At 42.7% G+C, this 27086-nt stretch overlaps 1 protein-coding gene across 3 annotated transcripts in view; it reads right to left on the bottom strand.

Annotated features, from left to right (window-relative positions):
* MCOLN1 (mucolipin TRP cation channel 1) overlaps nt 1-26859 on the bottom strand; it is a 147398-nt gene extending 120539 nt beyond the window's left edge. The window contains exons 1-2 of one of the 3 annotated variants that reach the window (XM_085654360.1): nt 26537-26845; nt 22839-22928 (exon numbers count right to left, since the gene is read on the bottom strand). Coding sequence is in view for 2 of the 3 variants with exons in the window: in XM_085654358.1 (XP_085510484.1) it covers nt 26537-26633 (97 nt within the window). In the remaining variant the exon portion in view is untranslated. Of the gene's footprint in view, nt 1-22838; nt 22929-26536 lie in introns of all 3 variants that reach the window. The other 2 variants (XM_085654358.1, XM_085654359.1) reach the window with 2 other exon arrangements.
* Between the last annotated feature and the right edge of the window lie 227 nt (nt 26860-27086).

The following is a 27086-nucleotide window of genomic DNA, read 5'->3' as shown; positions in this document are numbered from 1 at the left end:
CGTTTCCCGAAGCGGACCTAATACATATGTTTGCTACTTGTAATGAACTCTCTGCTATTAGACAGGATATCTCGATCATTCTCTCCAAAATTATTAAAAAAGATATTGAAATAACAACCGCAGAAATAGTTTTGGGCGTTGTGGGGGGATTCCCGACCGATCCGAATAAGGGGATTTATATTTATTTCAATGTCAATATTGAGAATTTGTCTAGCATCGGCTTGGTTAGATCCACAACCACCCTCATTCCACCAATGGCGGGCACGCCTACTTGCTACTTATAGTTTTGAAATCGCAATTTATAAATGTAAGGGTTTGAATAAGAAAAAGAAAGGTCTAACTATTTGGGATCCACTAAGAACTTGGATTGAAGATGCTGAATAACTAAGATCAAATGAAGCTGCGTCTACTTCTGTTAAATGTATATATATGCAAACCAAATGTAAAGCCTGTAACCTGTCGGGTGGGGGGTTTAGGGTTATGTCTTAAAAACTCAATAAAGATTGTTTAAAAAAAATAAAAATAAAATGTGCAGCCATACTCGGCCCACATACTACTCTAGACTACACGTCCGCGAAATGTTGGGTTTCACCCCCGACTTTGATTTCTTGACAAGAGATATTTCAGGTACATGATGCTCATGAAGCATGTGTAACTACACACTCGGTCATGGTCTTTATGATAGACTTCTTATGACTAGTCTCTACACTCTAAGATGGCCGCCCTGTTCAGCCAGCAGACCAAGCGCAGTCAGCCTAGGTGCTCGATGCACCACGTGACGCTACGTTGGGGGACGCTGGCCCAGTTGTGCACTGTGCCGCGCGAGACGCGCAGGACTACAAAACACTGCACGAGTGGCAGCCCTGGGATTTTCCGGCTGTTCGGCTCGTTGCTGGGTAGGTTTCTGGCAGACGTCCTCATTTGGACAGGTGAGTGTTTTGCTGATTGCGGTGGCCGCACTGAGACGGCACCAGCCCCAGGTCCTCGTTTGGAGGGTGGATTTACAACCACTATAGTGCACGGACCCCGGGCCGGTATATACATGTGGCCAATGCAAGGGTTTTTCTCGTGGGTATGGCAGCGGATGGTGGGGAACCCGGGCGGACTGCCACTGCCTCCGGGCATGGGTTGGCTCCCCCAGTACATTGGGAAATTTTTCCGGGCCTGGCCCCATAGAAACCTTTAATAACTATGAAGAGCGATACTTTGTTTATTTCACCCCCTAGGCTGCAGGACACCACAGCTTTGGTGTCTGGATCTGACAAAGACCGTTGGAGTGAGTTTTTCCCTCCAGATAGGCGAGTTGGATTGTTGGCTACTGCTCCTTATCAGGGGATCTTTTTTTATATACATTATTCTCTGTCTCACCCAGCTAGCCGCTGTTTTAATTCAGTCACCCTGTCACTATATGTTTTTTTAATATAGGAGTTCATACCTTGACCCCTTTGCACTCACTGGATGGACAATTGTAAATAGGCTTGTGGGATGACATGACTTGTTTATTGGATGTTTCCATCTGGTAACTTCACACTGCTTTCCATGTAACCCCGCTTTTTAGGTCTCGCTGAGCCCAGCTGGCTTGGAGAGACATTTTGTATGTGAGTTTTTTATGTGTGTGCTGCTGGCTGGCCTAGCGCTTGCATGCACGTGAGCGTACATGCGCGCAGCCGCCATGCACCAAGCCAGCCAGCAGCACTCATGAACGCCTTTCTGCGCTGCGTCATCGCGATCACTTTCGCTTTCACAGCGATCGTGATCGCGATGACTTTCGTGGCCAATGCTTGTTATTTTATGCACCTTGAAATAGCAGAAGTTTTGTTGCACTCCCACTGCCGTGCCGTCTCGAAGCCCTCTCCTACTGTCAAGAGAATACATATCCACATCTGTGCAGAAAACATTTAGAGCGCACTGGTTGACAAGCAAGCACGCCCGCTGCTCTTAACGCGCATTATTTCCTGAAGCCAGTCCCGGCTGACCACCAATCGGATGCCTGCTTTCACTTCCGCTGCAGCGGTGCATCTGCAGCGCCGTCGTTTGTGTTGAGCATTTAGAAGACCCCCTACTCCGCAAACAGCTGTTTCCATGATGGCTGGCAGACAGCTCTCTCTTATAATTGGCGAACTCTTACCACTAAAGCTTGCCAGCTCCTGGTTTTGTAGACTGGAACAACAAAAGAAGTTATAGCTCCAACTTTTTAATTGGTGTTTATTTTCCTGCAGTGCGTCTTCAGCAGTCACTTTGCTTCCGACGTATTTGCTAAAAGCGAGCGGTGGACTTTCTGAGAAGTCTGCGTCTTAGTTGATGTGTTATTTGGAATGCTTTTGAGGAAAGTAGCAAGTGTAGTTTTGCTTAAAAAAAAAATCTATGTAATAATTTTATGGCTATCTAATAAATCTCCTTCTCTGATGACATATTTCTTAAAAAATAGATCTCTGAACTACGACTACATTTATGCTTATTTGTGGAAACAAAATGCACTTGAAGTGAACAAACTGCTAAGTTTATAAGTGAGTGCTGGTTTTTAGGTCTCGATCAGACCTAAATCTAACAAGCATTGGCATAGCCAATAGGTCTCGCTTTTGGGACCTTATAAGTATTTAGTTATGCAGCACAATATCCTTGGTGCAACAACAACAACTGTTGCATGGCAAAACACTTATAAGGTCCCAAAGGTGAGACCTATTGGCTATGCCAATGCTTGTTTAGGTTACTACTAGGATTGGCGGGACACCGTGCTCGCAACTGTGAAGAGTGGTAGGTAGGAACCATTTCACCCACCACCATGTGTAGATAATTTTAGCACTTAAGTCCTGATGAAATGCTATGGATCAGTATTGGTCTTGAAACATGAAACACGTTGACCACGAGTTGAGCGTCGCTCCAATGGACCATCAAGCCAGAGAGCAGCCACTCCATTTCTCTTTTAATAAGGTGGATAACCACCCCAATAAACATTTATTTGGATTATCCAACCTTTGGATTATCCAACCTTTTTTAACACCACTCACCCCTTCACATCTACACCGTCCCCTAGGGCCCTCACACCCACAGCACCATACGGCAAGTAACAAAAAATCTCCGCCAAAGAGCCCCTTTATGGGTGCCAGTCGGGTATTGCAGCGCCGACCCGACGAGGAGCAAGTCCAATAATGAAGCAGGACACCTAGCTTGCTGGTTGTGTGAGGACTCCAGTTCCGAAAAGGAGGATTCCCCTCCTTCCGCCTCTAACATTTTGTCCACATACTTCTTGGGGAACAGCATACATGTTTGTTGTCCCTGGACCTTCAGATTGTGGAAAGCACTCTGTCCACACTCCTACCTACTCTCACGTGACCACCCCTCCAGTACCCAGTTTGTCCACCCAGATTTCGAGTCACGTAACAAGGCTGTCACCAACTATAGCTCAAGTTAAGAACAATGGTCCCCAACTCACTAGACAGCAAACTTTTGAGGAGTTTTATATAGTACAAACTCGACCCGAAGGTATCAGAGCGCTTTACCAACTGCGTTACAGACAGACACACATTTTGTTATTTGCCCAGAATCCCAGGATGTTGAGTGTCCCTGCCGAGACTCGAAGCCTGTTACTCAGCTTCGAAGTCGACTGCTTTAGCCGTTAGGCCACATCCTTGAATCCATGCATGGTAGGGTCATGAAACGCCCCCCGTACTCCTGGGTCCCGGTGCTACTGCAGCTGTTGCGCCAGTGATACCTATGCATTTGTATCAAGTTTTTGCCCCATACCGTACTTGAACCCTCAGCAGAGATCACTGTGGTGCCCACAATTCCGACCTGCCCCCGGGTACACCCCCCGATTGGACACTGGCAGGCTGATGAAGAGTGCGGACTCGCAGGTATACGATCCTGTGCGAGCTGATCTCCGTTTGTCCCTTACTTTTCCGCATTGCAATGGTGTGTGCCCATTAAAAAGGAAAACCTACCATAGGACAAAATGCCGTAAAAAGCTAGCAGTGTCCAGTGCAATAACATCCCGGACCCGCGAAAAGCTCCACAATGTCCAACAGCACAAAAATAGTACAAAAGACATACGCTTGTGTGCGCTTCTTTTTTTTTTTTTTGCAGATTTATATAGCGCAAACTCGACCCGAAGGTATTGGAGCATTTTACATGATCACCGGTTACGATACACAAGGACACATTCAGGAACGGGGAGATTAAGTGATTGGCCCAGAATCACAGGATGATGGACGCGACCCGAGGCTCGAAGCCTGGTTTCCAGCACCAAAGTCGACAATCTAGCCGACAGACCACATCCTCATCTTAAATAACGTACCGATAAACAAAGCGCTGTGAAAAGCTCCACAGTGCCCAGCGACACGTAAACAGTACAAAAAGCATATGCTCGTGTGTGCGCGCATCTTTAAAAAGCGCTGTGAAAAGATGAGCAGTGTAAAAAACATATGCTTGTGATAGCGCATTTAAAAAGGGCAAATCTACCGGAAAAGAAAGCTTGGTGAAAAGCTTTATGCTGTCCGGTGAAATGATATCACCGAGCACAACATTTATGACAGCTTTAAACATACAACCCCAATAGTATACCGATGCAGCTGCCTACCGAAAAACAAAGCGCCGTGAAAGCTTATCAGTGTCCAGCAGCACGTATAAACAAGCTAATCGCAGCAAAAAGACAGAAGTGGATGCCTGCTTGTGCCCCGGGGGAACTGCAGGGTGCGCGCAGGTTCGGAGCTATGAGTGAGGCGGCATTTTCGTTGCTATAGCAACAAAATGGCGTGGGACTGTCCACAGTCCCTACGGACACACGCATGCTGTCTGCTATAGAGAAATGGCAAGAGCAGCCATGTTTGTCCATGCAGGCGCGTGCATAAAAGCCCTCGGCAGAATCGATTCCAAAAGGTACTCGCAATAGCGAGAGCAGCGCATGCGGTGCTTTCTCTTGGCGAGACCTAAAAATGGGCAGAGAGTGGGCGGAGCTTTATCCCCATATCATGAATATAGCATGTCTCGAAGGGACAGCACAAGAACTGCCTAGGCAATACGTAATAAAATAGGATGCTGACAAATTCAAAAGAGGGTCTGGTTTGAGTCCAGTACAGAACCAAGACATCAGATCAAAGTGAAATTTAAATAGTGTTTTCAGAGAAGCTAAAGGTAAGACCACAGCCCTCTGGGTGACCAGCAAAAACCTTTGTTCACAAATGCAGAAAAAGACTAATTCTGAGCTTGAGAGTTTCTGGAGATTAATGGTCTCAATATATTACACTCTGAGGCTAGACACAAGTCACCAATTGTGTTACCTCTGAAGGTTGCCTAGCACAGCTGGAACTCCAACCCACTTTCCTGTTAAAACCACTTTTGCAGCTTCTTTACAACTTGTTAAAAGGACTACACATTCAAAGAGAAAAAAATAGACAGTTTGATGTTAGTTGGGAAGATTGACAGGCGGTCATTTAAAGTGTTGAGCTGGCCTGGTACACTTAGTCCGAGTGAAGGCTTTTGAGGCAAGCCAACATCATCACAGTGATTTACCACAAAATGAGCAATGCAAGCCTCCGATTACCGAACATCTCTGAGATAATCATGGGCTTTGTCAATAGATGGAATACAAAACACTATGTGACCGCCTGGATAGCAGAACAAACATGTTCAACTGTTTTAAACAAGAATTAAAACACGCAGCACTAAAAACCTCTCTCTGTAGCCTACACTATCTGAAAGTAAGGCTGTTATTTTAATCCACCAGCAAATCTAACACAGAAACTGCTAGCAGCATCTCCCAACCTTGCTCCAGGGGGTCAGCACTAAACAAGGAGTGCGCAGAATAGCAAAGTACACACTAAGAAACCCTACATACCCAGACCTCTAGTCAGGTAGCATTCATGCAGAGAACGTACTCACATCGTTTAAGTGCATCTGGTACTCAATGTCCAGAAGTGTTACATTCAATATAGTGACCCAACCCCTCGTCCTCCCCTCCGAAACACATACGGCCCAACAGGGCAAACAAAATATTTCTACTGAGTTCACGGCTGGAACCTAGGAGCAACGTCAGTTCCCTGAATTTCAAGAGGTGAAACCACATACTTGGAAATACATCTCAGAGGAACACAAATCATGCAGTGAAAACTCATAACAGACTACTGGAAGAGACAGAAGTAGCAAAACAAAAAGCGAAATGCTACAAAACACCTCGCAACAGCCTGAAAATATGTCACAGGCCCGTTTTCACAAAATACGGGCTGATTAGCACAGACAATACTGGGAACGTAGAAAGCCCCAGTGAACTTGAAAAGAGTTTGATAAACATTTCCTATTAAGGACTAGCATTGTCAAAGCCAATAAGTCTGCATATGTGGCTTTGTGAATGTATTTTAGCTACGTGGCAAATGGCTGAAAGTAATGTAAAAATGGTGTATGACACAGCCAGCGCTGTCCACATTATTGTGCTTTTTTTCAAATGATGGTGCACTGAAGCTAACGCTGCTATAATATAGCTAAAAAAAATCATTGACAAAGCCAATAGATCTCGCCTAGGCAGGACCTGTTGGCTTTGAGAATTAATATTATGGAATGCTATATGGTAAGTTATAAGTATGTAAATACTGTTTACAACGGCTGCAGTGCTAATGTTATAGAATGGAGAATGCCTGTGCCACGGTGTTAGTGTGTCCAGATTCCGAAGCATATAAGGACCACAAAAAACTGGGAAAATCATCCATATAGATGCGCCGCATGTAACATAAGCTGTAGGTAGACAGAAAAGTCCAATAAGTTACAGCTTTTTATTACAGCGATGCTTTAGGCTATGTGTTACTTTGGGTGCAATGGTAAAAAAAGAACCAAAAAAGCACTCCCGACTGCTTGTTTAGTAGTAAAATAAAGCACAAAAAAGCCATGTTCAGTGGGTTTCCTGGACGTTTTGGCCCGTGTCACTGCACCTGCTGCACTATTCAAATCATGACCCTAGTACCTGCAAGGTAACTGCACTTGTGACTGCTTGTTTAATAGTAAAATATATCAACATCGGTGTTCAGTGGGTTTCCTAGACCCGTTGGCGCCGGTGCCACTGCACCTGCCGCACCATTGAAATCATGACCCTAGTGCCTGCAGGGACAAATGAGGAAATCGTTTATATCCAGTAATTATATGTGTTCCTAAAAAAAAAGGCACAGTTGCAGACGGAGTACATAATTATTGTGTAGCAAAACAAACACAAAAGCTTAAATTAAAAAAGCCTTTAAACGTATCCTACTCTCTCAAATGAGATGCCACAGACGTCATATATAAAGCTTATGCTTTACACAATAAAATGTAATCCAACCATTGTTAAATTGTGTTACAATCTGGTTGGGTTTTTCTTGTGAAAAGATCTTATCCTATGCTTGACCTTAAATGATCAATAAACAGTGTAAACTGCCCAAGATCACCATATGTTAGGCTGAAGCGGAGACTGAAATGCGGTTTTGTTCCTAAAACGGGAGTTTCACAAATTAGATGGACTCGCCAAGGAAGAGGAATTTACCAAAAAGTATGCAAATGTTTTGTGCAGATGAAGAACGAGATACCTTTTGCAATGGATATGTCTAAAATAAAAAAAAATAAAAAAGGGCACAAACAGGCTTCCTAGAGAAAGCAGGCTGAATGTCTCTTTCCTACAAACATCCTCACTTTAAAGTTAGCTGAAACTCTACCATGAAAACACAGCTTGACATTTGACCTCGGTCTTCAAATGCCCAGAAATTGTTATGAGACAAATGTGACAAGTAAAGGCCTGTTTATTAGAGAAAACGAGTTTGTGGAAGAATACTGTAAACACAGCTTTAGCATGGAGAAGTACGAATTCAAGCTGCACAGCCTGAAAACGTGAGTTGCAAACCCCAAAGCCAATAGAAGGCCACAGGTAGAATGCATTCCTGGGTCAAATTTCTGAAAGTCTCCAAGATGTCTTTCGCATTCCAGACAGCTCTGCTGTCTGGGAGGCGGCGACCTAAAAAAAAAAAAAAAAAAAAAAAAAAAAAAGAGGATTTAATGCACTGCATCTTCCAAAGGTTAAAATAATGGAAATTACGTAAAGGTCGATTAAGATATGAACTTTATTGACTATTTATGAACTACTGTTCCAACTGTAGGGTGCAGACAGACACCCATGTGCTTAAAGATAAAAAGGGGAAAGATTCTAGATTAAATGGACCCACCAAATGAGGGAAAGAACGTGTCTTGCCTCTTGTTGCCCTCTCATACCCCAAGAGGTGTCATGCTTCATCATCAGGCAGTTGCTCCTCGTTGGGCCGGCGCTGCAATCCCCAATGGGTCCCCCGAAGGGTCACTTTGGCGGAGATCTTTTGAGACATGCCGGATGGTGCATGTGGGTCCAAAATGAGTGTAGCAAAGTGTGTGCATCGTGATTTTAAACTGACCAAGGGTAGCCTAAAAAAGTTCTAGTGTATAGCATCACCCTTGTCAGAATAAAAGCTCATAAATAGAGTAAAATCCCATGGGGCACATTTGTAGCTCGGTATCATAGAAATAGTCAACATGTTTCACGCCTCTGTTGCCATAAACGGTCGTTGGCGCTAGGGTACCCTAGGTGTGATTATACAATGTATTATGGTTTAGGCTGGTATTCATCCTCCCCAAAGTTTGGGCCCCCTGACAATTTTGGCCCACCGTATTACGGCCCTGAGCCTTCCTTACATGTCCCGTGCTCAATTAGGGGATACTTTACCCCTGTCTGGTCTCGTGCTGTGTACTTCTTTCCTTGGCATTGGTATGTGGTGCACACAGCAGTGGCACACTATGTTGCATTAAGCAAAGCTAATGCACATCCGATGTACTTCCTTTCTTTTCTTTTCTGTTCTGTTCTAGGTTTTGATCAGGAGCAGTACAATGGCCCGCCCTGACATGTACTATGGGTATTTATCTATTTTTTTATATTTCCTCATGTGCACTTCACTATACTTTTTAATCCTGGTCCTGAAGAAGCGCCAACGACCGTTTATGGCAACAGAGGCGTGAAACATGTTGACCATTTCTATGATACCGAGGCACAAATGTGCCCCTTGGGATTATACTCTATTTATGAGCTTTTATTCTGACAAGGGTGATGCTATACACAATAACTTTTTTAGGCAACCCTTGGTCAGTTTTAAATCACGATGTACGCACTTTGCGACCCTCATTTTGGACCCACATGCACCATCGGCATGTCTCAAAAGATCTCCGCCAAAGTGACCCTTCGGGGGACCCGTTGGGGATTGCAGCGCCGGCCCAACGAGGAGCAACTGCCTGATGATGACGCATGACACCTCTTTGGGTGTGTGAGGGCAACAAGAGGCAAGACACGTTCTTTCCCTCATTTGGTGGGTCCATTTAATCTAGAATCTTTCCCCTTTTTATCTTTAAGCACATGGGTGTCTGTCTGCACCCTACTGTTGGAACAGTGTCCTTTTATTTTTATTTTGTCTATTTATGAACTAGACATGACCACTGCCTCTCAATAACAAGATAATGCACCGCTAAGGAGCCATAAGCCTGCTATGTTTGTCACTAGAAAGGTGCACTCCAAAGAGAGCACAGGGCATGCTACACCAGGCATCCGGAGAGTACCCTCCTCAAAGGTTAAGGTTAAACCAGTCACCATAAGGATGTACTTCTAACACAGTAGCTCTTGTCGGCTACACCAGGAGCATAGAGTCCTTAATGAGCATTGGATGTGCGCAACAGGATACTAAGAAGTACACTTTCCTTGGGGACTATTTACACTCATCTGGCGGTGAACCCAACTATCCAAAAGCTGCAGTTTGAATAAGGGCTACAATGTGCTCTTTCGAATGTTTTAGAGAGACATTCATGTGCAAAGTGTCGATAGCAAGAAGCACGTGCCACGACCTCTTAATCTGCACCACAGGAAGCTGCTCGGCCTAAGATAACCACCAACAGAAGTAGAGGTTAAGATAGGACTACGAGATGAGGTGGGGAATAGGGACTCACAGAGACCGTGCTTGTCAGAAACCGGTAGTCACGAAGTAACACATAAAGGTATTGTAGCATTTGTATAGGATCTCCTATCCCTAATGAAGCCCTGAAAGCCTTCCAGATCGCCAAGGCTATTATGTATCTTGTGCATCGCTGGCAGATTTTGGGTTCATAAAAATGGTCTACAAGGTAAATCATGTTTTTTCTGCATGAGGTTCTGTAGGCTGCTCAAAAGGAGAGAAAAATAAGAGACCTGTTTTGCTGACATTTACAATTGTATGGGTGGCTCAGTAAAAAGCTGCATCAACTCTTCTTCGGCTTGGTTGGTAAACCACTAGTTTGTATTCTGTCTTAAATGTGAAACAATGAAATAATACAAGAGGTTCAGGTGGGTATTCCAATAATGACGCAACAATCTTGTAGCAGTGCTCACACAAAACAGAAAACAGAATAGAGAGTGTGTATTTGTGCTATCCTCCTTGAAACTGAGCTGTGTGTGGCCTAATCATCTGTTTGTGAACAACCAGGTCTATAAGCATGTCCCCAAATTCAATATAGCCATAGGATCCTCTCCATCCACCACAGCCAAGCAGACGTGTGCCCATAACACATAATTACCAACCTGGACTTCCTGTATTTCTGCATTGGTATAGGTGACATATGAAGAAGTCCATTCGGTCTGGGGCTTTCGTATTGTCGAGCTACACTATATACCTGCAATCGTCTTTTCCTCATTTTCTTTCAGACTACTTAAAAAATGGTCTAAAAAAAAAAAAACAGCTTAATTTTTAATGTGTAATAGTCGTACATATCATACAAACGGGCATGGACATGGCTATTGGCTTCCCTTTGGTTTCCAAAGATGAATCAGGAGGTCCAGAGAACCAAACAGACTACAGTTAAGTGCCTGGAACATGTCATATGTTGGACTCTCATACTGTTTCCAGACTTAAATTACAACCAGAGACTGGGAGGAGATAATATACTCATGAGTCAGTCTAGTAAAAAGGTTGGCACTTGTTTAAAAAAAAAAAAAAAAAAAAAAAGCATTGACAAAGTCAATAGGTCTCGCTTCAGGAGAGTTATTGGCCTTGTCAATCTTTTTTTTAGCTGTGTTGTAGGGGTGCGTTCTAGCCCCCTGTTTATTTAATATATATACAGCTGACCTAGATAAAAACTTTTGTTCAACACCAGGTGATCCCCCAAAACTGGGGAATGTGAGAATAGCAAGTCTGCAATATGCCGATGATATTGTGCTGCTATTCCAAACGCATCGTGGCCTCCAACGTTTGATAAACAAACTAGTAGAATACACAGCTTCAAACAAATTACACATAAACTTAAAAAAACACAAAAAGGTCATGTGTTTTTTGAGCCCACACAAAAAACAAAATCAAAATTCACTTGGACGATCAACGGCAATTGCTTGGACCAGGAAGGAACATATAAATACCTTGGAGTAACTTTGGATCGCCACCTCAATTACAAACAATACCAAGAACAGCTGAAAACAAAAAGCCAAACAGCTATTATTTGCATTCAAAACCTTGCAAAAAAAAAAAAAAACTCAGTGACTGTTCGACGACCTATTTATTAAAGGTCGTGGCAGCAACATTTTTACCTTCAATTACTTACGGCTCAGAACTCCTAAACACAGAGGATGCAATAGCTCTGAACATCACCCAAACCAGTCTCTTTAAAAATCTATTTACAATTCCGCGCCATATTTCTCAAGCCCGGATCAGATTAGAATTTGGGCTAAAAAAACAGATCATGTCAAGACAAGGAGCACTGGTTAAATATTATTGGAGAATGCGGGCAGCAGAGGAAGAGTCTCTGGCACACTATTGTTGGCTGGAGGTCGAAAGGCAATCCAGATTGAGTAACTCAGTTTATTCATTCTTAAAGCAATCGATTGAGGCCTTAAAGTTAGAGGAAGCCTGGCACACAATACCATCTTATCTGGAGTTTAAACAAATAGTCAACAAAACAACTAATCAAATATCTTATGAACAGGACAAAGCCTTAGTGAAGATGAAAATCAATGCATGGATTGTTGTGCCAACATACAAAATGTTAAAGCCACAATCATACCTCTCTGAACATTTTTCAAATCAAATCGAATGAAGCAGCAACTGAGCTTACTGAGACTGGGAGTATACTCATCCAAAGACCTAATCCCGAAATGGAAACAGACCTGGCCCTCAACGGACTGCCGCCTTTGCGGACAAGGAGACGAATCACTGCTCCACTTACTTTGTCCGACACTAATATCCAAACGGAAAGAACATTTGCGGCCACTAATGAAAAAAGAACAGATAAGGACCTGCAGATCAGCCGTGATAAAATGCTTAGGAGGGTCGACTGTACAATTGGCATGCAAAGCATTAAAGTTCGTGAGTCTAGCTGCAAATGAACTAGAAAAGAGAGACAGAGAACTTTAACTGGCAAAGCATGTAAAGTGAAAAAGTTGAGACAATTAGCCCTAATACTGAATAAGAACTGTATAGCGCATAGTTAGACTCACTATTACAAGTCCGAAGGAATCAACTGCACTCTGTGTTTTAAAAAAAAATAAAAAAAATAAACTTTTATCATAAATTTTAAATGAGTATTATTAATTAATTTGTACTTTGCTCATGATTTTTATGTGTTTTAGCAGTTAAGCCGCTCTTTTTAGGATTTAAACCAAATCAAAAATAAAAGTATTTCTCTCTCTCTGTGTTGTAGAGCAGCGCAGCTGAAAGTTAGGGGGAAGAAGTGCCATGATGCGTCAGCACTGGCCACTGCATAGAATTTTGTTTCTTTTTTTTTTTAACTTTCAGCCATGCTGCACAGCAGCCACACTGATGTACAGGCTAAAAGCCATCTCTCTTATGAGAAAGCAATCATTGCCGCAGTGATCCCTACCACAAACAAATGCACTACTTTTTTGTACAGATGTGCATACTAAGTCAAGAAAGCTTTATTCGACAATTGTCATAAAAGCGTACAAAAATGTATATATGTACAAAATAGTCAGAACATATTAAAATGGTTTAAAACAATAAATAAAGGTATTTGCAGAAAGATTAACATTTCAGGGTCTAGGATGATTTACCCAACCAACATTTTACTCCTAATCACCCAGGCCCTTCCAAGGAACTTAGCGACAGAAATATAAACAAGTGGGATTTCAGCAGAACGCATAAGTCGCACTGCCACTTTGGCATTTCTCGTGCCCAACTGCCGGCACATTGATTTTAACCAGGTCCGGCGCGGAATTGCATAGGATGGACATTGAAACAAGAAGTGGTTGACAGATTCAACAGATGCAGTACAGCCAGGACAATTGAGCACATTAGACAAGGCCCATCTAGATGAAAACTCTCTTACTGGGAGACTGCCTACTCTGAATTGAAAATAAAGCTTCCTATCCAGAGGATTTGTAATGTCATCCCAAAAGGTTGCCAATGAGGTCGTATCCTTGAAATCAAAGAATACACCAGTCAAAGAGAGCGGGGCTGTACTTCTGTAAACTAGAGTAGCCACCATTTCCCAATACAAAGCCTTCAAAACTTGCTTAGGCGGAAAGCTAGCATTAAGTGGATCCTCCCACAAGGTTGTTAGGCCCAGGTCCTTAAGCGACTCATATATCCTACGGAGCCACTTAACCTTATGGAAGGTGTCCAATCTAATAATATCCATAAGGCCAAGAGGCTAAGTTCTGGAGTGACCCATAAGCGCCGCCAATGCAATATGGGGCGAAACGAGGCAATTAAAGCTATTGGTCTCATTCCTAGGTCATAAAACAGAGGGCACAGGGGAGTACTCTGAGGTAGTTTAGTAAGGTTTCGTAGAAATCTATTTTCAGAGGTAGACAGTTTGTGTAAATTATCAAATCCCCATAACTCAACTCCGTAGAGCACAGCACCAACCACTTTGCCATCATACACACGAAGTGCAGGATCAATAGGTTTGGTCAAGGATTGGATGTGTTCTTTACTCAGTGCACCGGAGAGTTGTGAGTGTTTAAGAGTTGCCAAATCTACTTGCTTTTTCCATCCCAAATCATGTTGGATACAAATACCTAGGTAAATAAAATCTTGAACCTAGTCCAATGGCAGATTGTTCATAAATATTTTGCCTTTGAAAGATTTGGACTGGTTGATGGTCATAAATTTTGATTTTAAAATATTTATTTCAAGCCCGCGGGCTAAACAGAAGTCCTCGAAAATACCTAAGGAGTTCTGTAGACCACTCGGGGTTTTGGCAATAATGAGACAATCGTCGGCAAACATTAAAATAGGGATTTTAGCACCTGCCAATGTGGGGGCGTCTACGTTTGCATCAATTAGTAATTTGGCCACGTCATTAATATACAAGGAGAATAAGGTAGGAGCAAGAACACAGCCTTGCCTAACCCCCTTCTGGATAGGGAACTGGCTAGTCACTTGACCTACACCACCCCACCTAATCTGTGCAAAATTATCTACATGAAGTCTAGCGATAAGGGAAATTAGCACAGGTGGCATACCCATCTTATCGAAGACAGCCCATAGAGATGCCCGGGGGACAAGATCGAAGGCTGCCCTAAGATCAATAAAGGCAGCATATAGACTGCCTCCCCCCAAGTAAACCACCTTCCAGTACAGCATAGCAAAATGCAACACCTGATCAATGGTGCTTATTCTGGCTCTAAAACCTGCTTGTAAATGGGAGAGAATTGCATTTTCAGAAGCCCAATCCAGCACTTTGTTCAAGATCAGCCTGCCTAGGATTTTTTGCATGGTATCAATCAGGCTGATTGGTTGATAATTTGCAGGGAGGGACTTATCCCCTTTCTTGAACACCGGAATTATTTTGGCGCCTTTCCAGGAAGTGGGAATCGGGGCACCTCTGGCAATCAGATTAGCTAAGATTAGGATATAGTTTCCCCAAAATTCGCTATTACACAGAAAAATATCTGCGGGGACTCCATCCATCCCAGGGGCCCTTCCTGGAATCAAAAGTTTGAGGGCGTTAGCAACGTCACCCAAGGTGAAAGGATCTTCCTTATAAAAGGTAAATTGATACTTGGGGGATGCGGACAAATCCTCTACAACAGCATAGAGTGACTCAAAGTGCTTGACCCATGCGTCTTGCGAAACCCAATTTTGGGGTTTATCAGGGTTACCCCCATTCCCCCACTTTAGGACGGACCAGAAACGTCTCATGTCCTTTTGGGCACCTGCTTCCCTGAGATCCTGCCATCTTTGGTAGTCCCACGCTCGCTTAGATTTTAAGATTGCTTGCTTATAAGCATGTCTAGCAGAGCGAACTTTCATACTATCGCCAGTTTTCAGGGCGATACCCAGGTTCGCGCGAGCATCCCTACACTCGACAGTATACCATCGTGGCGAGGGGTCAGACTTAGGCGTAGATGGTTTGCAGGGCCTTACAAAGATATCTTTAAGTTCTAAAAAGGAGTCATGGATCGATATTCCAGGTATGCAGGATGGTTCCAATGGACATTGGTTGTACAAGACCCCTAAATCCTTAGTGGCAAGCTTTAAACTATTAAAAATGCGGGTAAGACATTCTTGACTTTGAGCTACCTTGGCCCATTTCACGTGGCACATATCATTTGCGACAACTACATCTTGGTGATACTGAGGAGAGAGATCATTAGGGGCAAAGGGGTTCACCCAAAACAAGGTAGACAGAGAGAGAGGAATATGATCACTCTCCAATCTATCTATAACCACCATACCCCCTCAGGACATCCCATAGATCTAGTGATAGCAGGATATAATCAATTCTGCTAGCACGTGAGCCACTCTTAAAAGTATTGGACCCTAATTTATCTTGCTCAGACCTGCCAGTTGTTGCACGAAGCCCTTTATTCAAACAGAGGGCGCTGATCTGGATTGCCAGTTCAGACCAACGAGTGACAGGTTCGAAAAATCTAGTTTTGGAACACCCCATAGACTAACCTCAACCTCCGAAATGCTCCAATCAACACCAAGTAGGGGTTCAAAGGTAGTATTAAGATCTCCACCTAAAATTACATGGGAGTGCTGGGAATAAAGAAGCATAAGTTCATCCAGGCGAGCTACTGTGTCAGACTTTTTTCCACCGGTACTTCTAGCATAAACATTATAGATGTCCAGTGATTTTCCATTTTTAAACTTGAGGTTGAGGAGCTGGATGTCTAGATGCGAAGTAGGAAGCTCTTTAACAACAATGCCAAGGTCCTGTCTGATCCAAATAGTAAGACCGCCAGAAGGGCGCCCTTTTTTGCCCTTAACTGCCAGAACATTGAAGTTTAAAAATCCTGGAAGAAACTGGGCCTCAAGTAGCCAGGTCTCCTGGAATAAGCAGACGTCATAAGAATTAATAAACAATGCCCAGTATGGATCCTTCAGCTTAGATTTTAAACCTGCAATGTTCCAGGACAAGAGCGTCCCAAACTCTGGATAGGTTACACTATCTACCTGATGGGCCTCTGAGATGCTACTCAGTTGGTTTATCCTTGCCAAATCTACTGTAAGACCATGAATTTCTGCACTGGCCGAAGTACCCAACTCAGTATTTTGGGTTTTGTTAAATAAAGAAGAACAAGCTGGGGGAACAGGTAAAGTGGGTTCTTTAGACAGTCAGTCATTTTGTTCTAGACATGACTCTCCCACAGACGGGCTGGAAAGATCATCTGGGCGAGATAACCGAGTAGGAGTGGACCTCATTTGGATTGCAGAACAATCCGGGGAACAGCTTCTGAACTCGAGATTAATTAAGTTCCCTGCAATGGTAGGGTCAATAAAAATAACCTCTATATAATCTACCGCACTACCAGCCTGAGAAATCCTGCATGCTCCAGCTATATCAGCTCTAATTACTGATCGGCAGCCCCTCACGTGTCTAATCCAGTGAATAACCTTGTTAATCAAGGATTCACTGCTTTCATGGTCGGACCCAAAAGGCAAACTAGGGACATTCACCATATAAATTTTTTGTGAGTGAGGAGTGCGAGTGTGTGATCCATAGGTTTGGACTCGGTGATAAGGGTTACCCCTAGGGTTAATACTAGATCTCTTGTTTACAGAAAGAGGACCTCCAGCGCGCTTAATAGCCTGACAAATACCAGGTGGGGCTCTAATAGAACGTCCAACAGTGGTCGGGGTACAATGAGAGGATTGATCAACCCTTGATGAGACTAAGAAACTAGATTGATTACTCGGGGGATAACAGTCTTGTGGTGGATTGGAAAGCACGGTGTGCCTAACTGCCACATTTAAAGGGGCCTTGGTCGAAACCCCCCTAGGCGTAGGGGAGTCGGTTTTAGAATAGGTGCCAGAACCCAACTTAGATTCAAGTTTCCTGACAGTAACCGTTAGGATTTCGATCTTGGTTTGCATAGACTCAATCAAGGAGCAAAGATTTTTCACTACCACCAATAGAGATTTCATATCAGGATTACTTGATTCAACAGCAGTAAGACCCTCAGAAAGATTAGTGGTAGAACTACCTTCAAGTAGAGAGGTACCCGAAATGGAGTCCAAAGGTACAGAGGAAGGGAGGGCAGAACTACAAGTATCAGTATCAATTTCACCCAAAAGAGAAAACCTATAACTGCAGACAATGTCAGGTGATAGATTGGAGACAGGTAGAGTCTTATGAGGAAAAGCTTGCCCCTCATCCGATAATACAACAGGAGCACTAAAAACGGACAGTTTGCCCCTCACCCCATTTGTCTGTTCCTCTCCACCCTTTTTCAAAAGAAACATGTCAGGGACCGTAACAGAACCTCTAGTAACCTCCCTCCTCCCACCTACAGCAGGCGTTGGGGGGACATTGAGCAACTCCCCGCATTCATCCATAATGTCATCAATGCGATCCATTACACAGTTACCACCCGCATGGTGGCGATTTTTCTTAGATTTAGTCCTCCTCATTTTGGGCTTGACAGGTAATGAGCTAGTAAGATCAGACTCGCCCTCCGGGTGTTTCCTTTTGCCCATAGCTCAGAGATTTATTCAACAATACACAAAGTACCTTAGATTTCCGTGGAAGCGATGTCAGAGGGTAGGCCGACCCGACCCTGGTCGACCCCGGACGGCCACAGACGGCACGCCCTCTGCCCGGGCTCAGCCCGCGCGCGTCCCGCGAGGCGGTAGGGCTGGCTGCCTTTTAAACGCCTCCTGGCGCGCCCTCACTAATTGGCTCCTGCCCCGAGGCACCTGGGAGCTGTAGTCCTCGCTGCTCCGCCGGGATGGAGAAAGGCAGCGGCAGCGGGGAACTTACAGACACGGCTCGCGGGTCAACGGGGTGCAGGAATCAGGTACAGTTGGCCAGAATGCTCTCCCACTCGTCAGCAGGGCTGGCTGCCTTTTAAACGCCTCCTGGCGCGCCCTCACTAATTGGCTCCTGCCCCAAGGCACCTGGGAGCTGTAGTCCTCGCTGCTCCGCCGGGATGGAGAAAGGCAGCGGCAGCGGGGAACTTACAGACACGGCTCGCGGGTCAACGGGCTGCAGGAAACAAGTGCAGGAATCAGGTACAGTTGGCCAGTTGGCCAGAATGCTCTCCCCATGCATACTTTACAACAGTAGAAAACAGTCCTGGTGAAGGTATACAATGGATGACGTGGGATGACACTGTGCTCCATAATGAATGCTATAGCACAAAAAGAAAAGATTGCCTGACGGAGGAACAGACCGATAGATAAAGAAGAATAGGTTAAAGCTCCTTTAATTAAGTATATTTGTAATTCAATAAAAATCAAAAGGCCTTAAGGAACGCCATATGGCAGAATGATTTTGAAATGCACATAATAGACCAGTAATCATTGGCACTACGTTGAAGTCCTTTTTCTGAATAACTGTACATTGTGCAAGAGGAGAATACAGTCACTCGCACTGAGGTATGCAAATGGCTGAAGGGGAATCACCCGGTTCCCCATGCTGTAGGCTCTAGTAGGTGGTTCAAAAATGCAAATGGCATTACAGACAAGTGGATGAAGAGGGCTGAATGAAATCCCCTATAGCCAAGTACATTATTTATATATGTAGGTATATGGCATTTCTATAGTGCACACCTAACCACAAGATAATGGAGCACTGTACAGGGTTAAAGACAAGCATAAAGTGAACAAGTAATAGGACATGTGGCTGGATTCTAGATAGTTAATGCATTGTGATGCAGTGTTCTTTAAAGAGGTGAGTTTTAAACTTGTTCCTAAATTGGAGCAGTCCTAATAGATATTGGGAATGTTGTGCCAGATCCTGCATAGAAGGTAAACGCCTGCTGCCTTGGTTTTTTCTTTTCTACATTTCTTTGTATGCAGTCTGATGGTGTCCTGGCTGCAAGAGTGCCGAGAAGCATTCGATATGGTGAGCTTGTCTGCAAGATATGCAGGGGTGCTGATCGTAATGGATTTGTAAATAATGTCACTAGTTTTGAAGATGGTGTTGGCAGGCAATGGGAGCCAACGGAGTTACTTCAGCATTGGGGAGATGAGATCACATTTCTTCAGGCCCTGGCAGAGAGCAGGATGTCCTTAAGGGGTGCAAGTGTGGAGTCTGGGGGCCATGGAACAGGGAGTCACACAATCCAGATGCAGATCCAGAGTATGAGGACTAGAAGAGCAGTTCTGAAGTTAATTTCTGGAAGAAACGATTTCCCTTTCTTTAGAAGTGATAGCTGCTATAACTTTACTAAAGTTAAAATGTCTTTGATAAAACCAGATCTAAAAGAAAATTTTGAAATTCATACCAACTCTAATCAAAGATACTACAGACGTAATCTGGCAGCAATCCAAATCAGCAGCAATGAAAGTTTGACTACAAACTTATATGGTTCAATTCCAAACACAGACGACTTACAAGCTACTGCATGCATACTTCAAAAACATCTGGAAATTAAAACTTCAAACTATCCTGTACTGCCATTACAACCATTTAATGATTATTACATTTTAAATGGTAAAACCTTAGCTACAAACAATTGGAACAGTGATGAGCAGCAACACCACCAACAAATATCCAAGTGCATTACTTGAAATAATATCATACATTACAAAACCATAACTGAAACCTATGCTAAAACAGTGGTGATGTTATATAGAGGACATGCTGGCAATGTGTAAAGGTATACTTGAAGAATTATCTGATTTTTCCGAATTTCTGAAAGAAGAACACTACTCAACTAAATTGACAGCCACAATTCAAAAATCAGAGCTACACTTTTTATATACATGTCCCTAAAAGCATTAACTTTGCATCGATATATCCAAAACAAAATACATTATATATCACCCAAAAGTGTTCACACCAATCACAAAATAAGTATCAAACATACAGGCAACTACAACAAGTGGTATGAATTGCTTCAGAACGGCATTGTTTGAACAATGTATAAGAGAAATGTTATAGAGGTTTAAACAGGGCGGAATTACTCCATAAATCCTACAAGAGATTCAAGGAAGAATAACCTGTAAGCAAGCACTAAAACCAAAAAAAAAAAAACACAAGATCAAGTTAATTGTAAACTTCCAGAAACAGCACAAACGACGTAGATCAAACAAATACTGGGAAGAAAATAGAAAATAGAAAAAAGCAATCCTGAAACACGTGTAGTTACAAAGAACAAACCATTTTTTGTTTACAATAGAAAGCCGAACTGTGAGACAGATTCAGAGACTCGGACACAACACAAATATCATGTCCAGTAAGCACATCAAAACTTTCCAAGCGTCCCAAGCATCAATCATTTAATTTGGCCTGGTACAATCAAAGAAACATATGCATCTCATCCAAAGACAGATGGGCAAATCCCATTAACACTTAAGCAAATGTCAATACCGAATCTATAAGCTATATGATAAAATTGCCATCTTCCAAAATTATCATTGGACAAATAGCAAGAAAGTTCACAAATGGATTGGACAGCATAAATCATCCATCTGCAATAAAAAGCATAAATCTTCCATCTACAATAAAAACCTCTAATCAAATTTGACCAAGAAATGCTCACAATATAATCACCAAACCTCAAAAATGAGAAATCAAATATGTGAAAAACAAATGTATCAACCATTAAAGGAGGTGACATTGAAAGGAAATGGTGACAGCATGAAGTATATTCGCTTGAATGTTTGAATTTCTAGAGCAGTGGTTCTTAGCCTGTACCTACCCTGGGGGGGGGGGGGGGTTCGAATATTCACACAATTAAATAATATTAGCAAATCAATAAAATATACATACATTAAGCAAAATTAAATTGGAGGCTAAAAAATTAAATTGGAGGCTAAAAAATGAAGTTGGTATCCTTAGCTTGGCTTAGGACAGTAAAGCAAGTGCAGAAAACAGAATCTAGCACAGACAATTGGTGACCTCAATTAAAGCACTGGTAGGCTATGACAAAAAAAGAGCATATATTAGGAGAAAAAAGGCTAAGTCTATTGCTAGAGTTCAACATCTGGCTTCATCTTTCAGAAAGAAAAAAATTAGAAAAGCTCCAACCTTCCCTTTGAAATTACAATGTTTTAATTCTATTTCTTGTGAATTAAATATTTAATTATGTATAAATGTGTATGAGATTTACTTTTTTCTGGCTTTTGTGTATTTTTTAGAGGTTCAAATCATAGCTATCGCTTAGACTGGCGTCCCAAGCTTCAAGTAGTCACTGGGGTCCACAAAAGGCACATTAAGAACTGCTGCCCTAGAGCCTCACTGCCTAAAAAATATGCAACAGTTATGGTTTCTGTATCAAATATATGGATATGAAAAACATGAATTGAACAAAGTAAGCATCCACAGCCTGTCTTCAAACCAATTTGAATGGCATAGAAAAGTTACAACTCTTGCAAATTGTCTCGGGATATAAACTAACACCATTGGGACAAGAACGAAACTATTTATTCCACACACTGGTGAAAAAATCATACAGGATATATAAACTTAAACACCAACAAAGCAAGATTTTTTTTTTGATTTTTCGGATTAAGTACAACGCACAGATGAATGTATGAAATCTACTGGTTTCCGATTTTCAACGGAAGAGACAGTTATGTTTAAAACTAGCTGGCACCAACCACAGGGCATAAGAACACCATAACTGGTACATGCTAGAAAACTGGGATTTTTCAAGTTGTTAATCAAGTAAAGTCCTAACTTTAATAAAGACACTAATGTGAGAATTATGCATCACGTTCTTGCTACTTTTCTTTGCTAAGAGCAGCCAAAATTAAAACATTCAGATAAAGAAAAAAAGAACACATGAAAATACTGGAGCAGAATTACCTAGCAACACAATATAGGTGTATTAATAAAGAACCTATAAATAGTCATAGGAAAGCCAGTCCTTCCTCTTTCTTGGTGCAACTTCTTATCAAAACTTGTGTAGAAAAAGGATGGAAAAAAATTGCAACAAGATGAGAAGCCGGGAGACATAGCTTTGTCCTCTAAGTGGGAACTAGTGGAATTGTAGTTTGTACAAATCTGAGGAAAACAGTGAAAAGCAATAAGGAAAATGCTGTATCAGAATTACCAGGCCAAGATTTTCAACACTGCATCCCAGAGAGAAGAATATTTAGATAAAGGAGGCCTACTCATCCTAATTCCTGGAGTGATCTGCAGATTAACCAGTGTTTGCCAAAAGACTGACCTCCATTATGATTGTGATTCAGAGATATTGTAGACCTCTGAGTTGTGATGATTCTGTAAGACCTGCCTTAAGTGACTACACTACTTAAGAAATTAGCAATGATGGATATAGCTACTGTAAATGGGCCAGAGTTGATTCCGAACACTAGTGTGATGAGACCGCCCATGTAGACTTGCACATTTGATTGCTCGAGGGGCACCACAAACTTGCAACGAGTCTGTCAATAGCTGTCGAAAGTTAGCCCAGGGAGGCAGACACCTACCAAGGTGCCAGCTGAAGAGGGGCCGAAATGATCAGGCTCCTAAAGGAGAGGACTGAAACCGAGTAGGACAACTGGAAAGTCCACCAGCATCTGGAAGAGATATGGGAAACAAATTTGAAGCAGTAAGAAATCAAAAACTTCTAATACTGTGTTTGATGTCTCTGATCCATCTTACCAGCAGTTTTCTATGCAACAGCAGGGGAAAAATACATTCTTGTACTCACTGATGCTGTTAACCGTGTTCCACTGTAGCCATGTTTTTGTCTTGCCCAGTGTTCTGAAGCCTTATGGAACTGGACGACCCCAACAGCTTTAAGGTTGCTTATGAATAATCAGCAAAGGGATGAGGCATAGTAAGAGAGGGTGTTGTACGTGAATCCTTTCCTGCGCTGTTGAATGTTTTTAGTACTGACTAATCTGGTCAAGAACACTGCACACAGGCTCTTGGTGCGCAACTACACAACCTAAACCATACCAGGTTAAGGTGTATGTTAAAAAAAAAAAAAAATTAAAAAAAAGTTTTGAAGAAGTGCCATATTAGTCTCATAACAAAAAATCTTGCACATTTTGCTCATGGACTAAGTTTTGGAGGTAATACACATTCACGTATTATTCAATCTTTGAGTCAGCTGGCTGCTAAGAGACGTTTATTCTCCTTTTGTAGGGTGCACAGCTACATAGGTATGTAAACGTGGTGCTTAAGGGGTCAGATCCTAGCCAGGATTACATGCATCACTGCTATCACCATTTGCCACCATGCACAAAATTGTACTGCAGCACATCCTAATGTATCCCTGCTGCCCAGTATGGTATAGATGTGTGCTAATTCACCAGTGATTGCCAACAATGCAACCACGATATGCAAGCAATCGATGCAAACGATGCTGCAAGGAAAGATCACCAATGCCGTTTTGGTTTTTTTTTAGACCCCATCTGATATATTGTATGGGAGTCATTTTAATATACATTTCCCAGTAAAACTTAAACATTTACCTTCATACACACATCGAGACTAGTATTACTACAAGCCACGTGTTACAGAACTCACAATACCAATGAGACTGCAGAACAACAAAACTATTACCCCAATGTACCAAAAATTACAAGGCTCGTGAGAAATCAACACGAAAGCAGCACTACCAAACAAATACAGAAATCACTTTCTGCTGAAAAACAGACAACAAGAAAGTGCTATCATACACAAAATACAGAAATTAAGAGCCACAAGAAAGTCACTGGATACCAGCACCACCAGTCAAGTCCAAAAGAAATCGTGTGATCTGGGAGATGGCAGGATAACAAAACTTCTAACCAACGTGCTACAGAAAGCAAAAGTGATGAGTACTCATGAAGAAAGCAGCAATCAAATACAGAAAAAAATGTAACTGCCAGAGTATCATACGTTATCTATACTACATCCCAGGCATAAAAGAGCTACTGTATCATGCATTGAGAGCATTACTAACAACCAGGGTCAGGGATGTGGGTTCATTGCTGCCTGCCAAGAAGAGAAAGAAACTGACTGGATAGCGAATCTACCAATTATTGTGAAAGAATTACATGAAATTAGTGCCCGCCAAAGCGTTACGGAAACCACAAAAAATGAGAGACTGCTGGATAACAATACTGACAAATACAGTGTTACAGAAATTGCAAAAACTTAAAGAACTTGAAAGGATAACTGCATAGCCTAACAAAGTTATTGAAATCGCCACTGTAGTAGATCGGTCAACCAAACAAAAGAAATTTGAGAAATGCACGAAAAACAAAATGGCAATTATCACAACAAAGGGTTACAGACTCATGAGACCTGATAAAACCAGACAATACAGGTTTGCTGCCAGCCTAAAACTGAATCACATGATGTGTCCGAGGACGAAGATAAAGTTATACAGGCACCTACTAGGGGAATCATAAATCTTGAGAGCTGAAAAAGATATACAGGACAGTACTAGTACTTACCAAATAGAGACATTACAACAGTTTTGAGAACGTGTCAGGATTGCAATTGGCTAATCAAGAGTTACACAATTCAGAACACAGAATGGTAGGTGGCACCGTATGCAGTGATGGCGCCCGCTAACTGAAATACCAACAGCGACTACAGACCGACTAAATACTTTAAGTCGCGTCTGCAACAGATTGTTACAAAAATCCCAAGAGCTGAGACAATCGTTAGATAGCGGATCTGCCATCAGACGGTCACAGAAATCAAGAGATCAGTGACAGGATAGCGTATTGCCTCATAATGTGTTACAGAAGCAAAATGCAAGCAAGCTACAGGACTGCAGCACTGCCAAGACCGGGCGGTAGTAGTACTACTAAGTAACATATTAGAGCAAGAGCACTTACAGGAATTCAAGACGCTAAGCACGGAGTTAAAAAAAAATGCATGTTATGCCAAAACAGAGTGATTACACAGACTTGTTTTGATTATACCAGTCACCACAGACCAATGACTTTTGTGAGTTGGACAAGACAATGCTTTATTAAAACGTTAACTCAATTACAAAAATCCAGTGTGGTGAGTACTGGCAGCTCCACCCTCAGGAATGTGCATGGTTCATATAATGACGTATCACTTTCCTTGACGTGAAGGCAAGATCGGTGTAGCTAATTCGCCGCTCAGTGTGCACGGCTGATTAATGACTAATATGGCCCAGGAATACGGGGTCAATCGAGGCCAAAAACAGCTGTGCTTCAAGTCCATATTTGTAACCTTTATTTTCCCTCTCTATTTAAAAAAATTTCAATGCATAATTTTCTGGCCTTTCTTCCAGTTCACCCATCTGTTATCCACTTACCCTGCCCACCACTCTCTATACCAGTGGTTTTTTCTTATGTATTTACATACACAGTATTAACCTATTAATGTTATTTCATTCTCTAAGCAGTCATGGACCCCTGGGTAGGCTTCGCTGCCCCCAGTGGTCACCGTACCACAGGTTAAGAACCGCTCCCCATATTTCTCCCCACCACGCCCCTTGGCGGTTCTAGGTGCTATTTATCCCCAACACGTTCACCAACCTCTCCCCCATCCTTTCCACCTAGTTTCCCCAACACCACCTCACTCCGTCTCTGCCCAACAGTTTCAACTCGGTTTCTTCCCAACAGATTTCCCTACATCCCTCCAAGTTCCCCCTACATTTCCCCTACTAATGTCCCTTCCTCTTCAAGTTTCCCCTCATTTCACACTATATCCCACAAGTCTGTCTATATTGTTTTTCTTTATCACGCCCCATTTCCTTTTGTTTCCTCCTAATGTCTTTATGTTTTCCTAGCCATTCTTTTATTTCTCTCCACTATGTTCCAACTACTGCTCCACAACATTCTCAACGGTTGTCCTCCGCTATTTCCACTCATCTCCTTTTTCTCCTCAAATGCTCCCTTTATTATTCCTGCTATCTCCCTCTATTTCTTCCGGTTCCTCTAATTTCTCCCGACTATTTACTGTTATTTCACGCCTCTGTACGCAATTCCTATTCCTCGCAGTTCCCCACGATTTTGGACTACTCTTGCTCCCCTCCATTCACCTGGGTATTTTTGTATTTGCTCCCACCAATTCCCTCGTTCGCCTCTGCATTTTCACCTCTTCTCACCCATTTGCCTCTTACTTCCCAATATATTTCCTCTATAACCTACAAACCATAATACTTGTTTATCCCCACCACGACCTCCTATTGCTCCCCGTAACTCACCCGAGCCTTCACTTGCGACCGCCCTGGTGTTCTCCGTGGTGCCCACAGGGCTGTACCCCAAGCTGTGACTTCTCTTCACCGTAGTCAATGAAGTCATGGTTCCAGGACTGAAGGCTGCTGGTGCCTCTGTCTCTGGGGACCCCAGTCTTGGTGGTCACGTCCTCTGAGCCCTTTAGGATCTCAGCCCAAGTCCCTGATGGTCTGACTCTACGACTACCGGGATGTCAGCATCTAACCGGCTTCCGTCGCCACCGCCACCCGGGATGCTTTTCTGCCTGTGCATCTCTCTCGATCTAGCTCAATCTCCCTGTGTTTTCCAAGGTACGCACCGCCTCCACCCCCTCCTTGTTTTCGAGAGTCCCACCTCTCGCTGCGACCGGCGTCATCTTAGAACTTTTATCTTGTTCTAGAATAAACGAGTCGTGACTGAATCAAATTGTAAGGTGCGGGTGTTATCTACAATCTCATGTGAAACAGTATTGGTTAAATATGAATGTATATTTTATTTTCCAAATTAAGAAGAATAAACGTAAACATACAGGATTCTTGA

The sequence above is a fragment of the Triturus cristatus genome, chromosome 4_1 (assembly GCF_964204655.1).
Source record: "Triturus cristatus chromosome 4_1, aTriCri1.1, whole genome shotgun sequence".
NCBI lineage: Eukaryota > Metazoa > Chordata > Amphibia > Caudata > Salamandridae > Triturus > Triturus cristatus.
The sequence above is the reverse complement of the archived record's forward strand: the minus strand, read 5'-3'. Positions and strand labels throughout refer to the sequence as shown.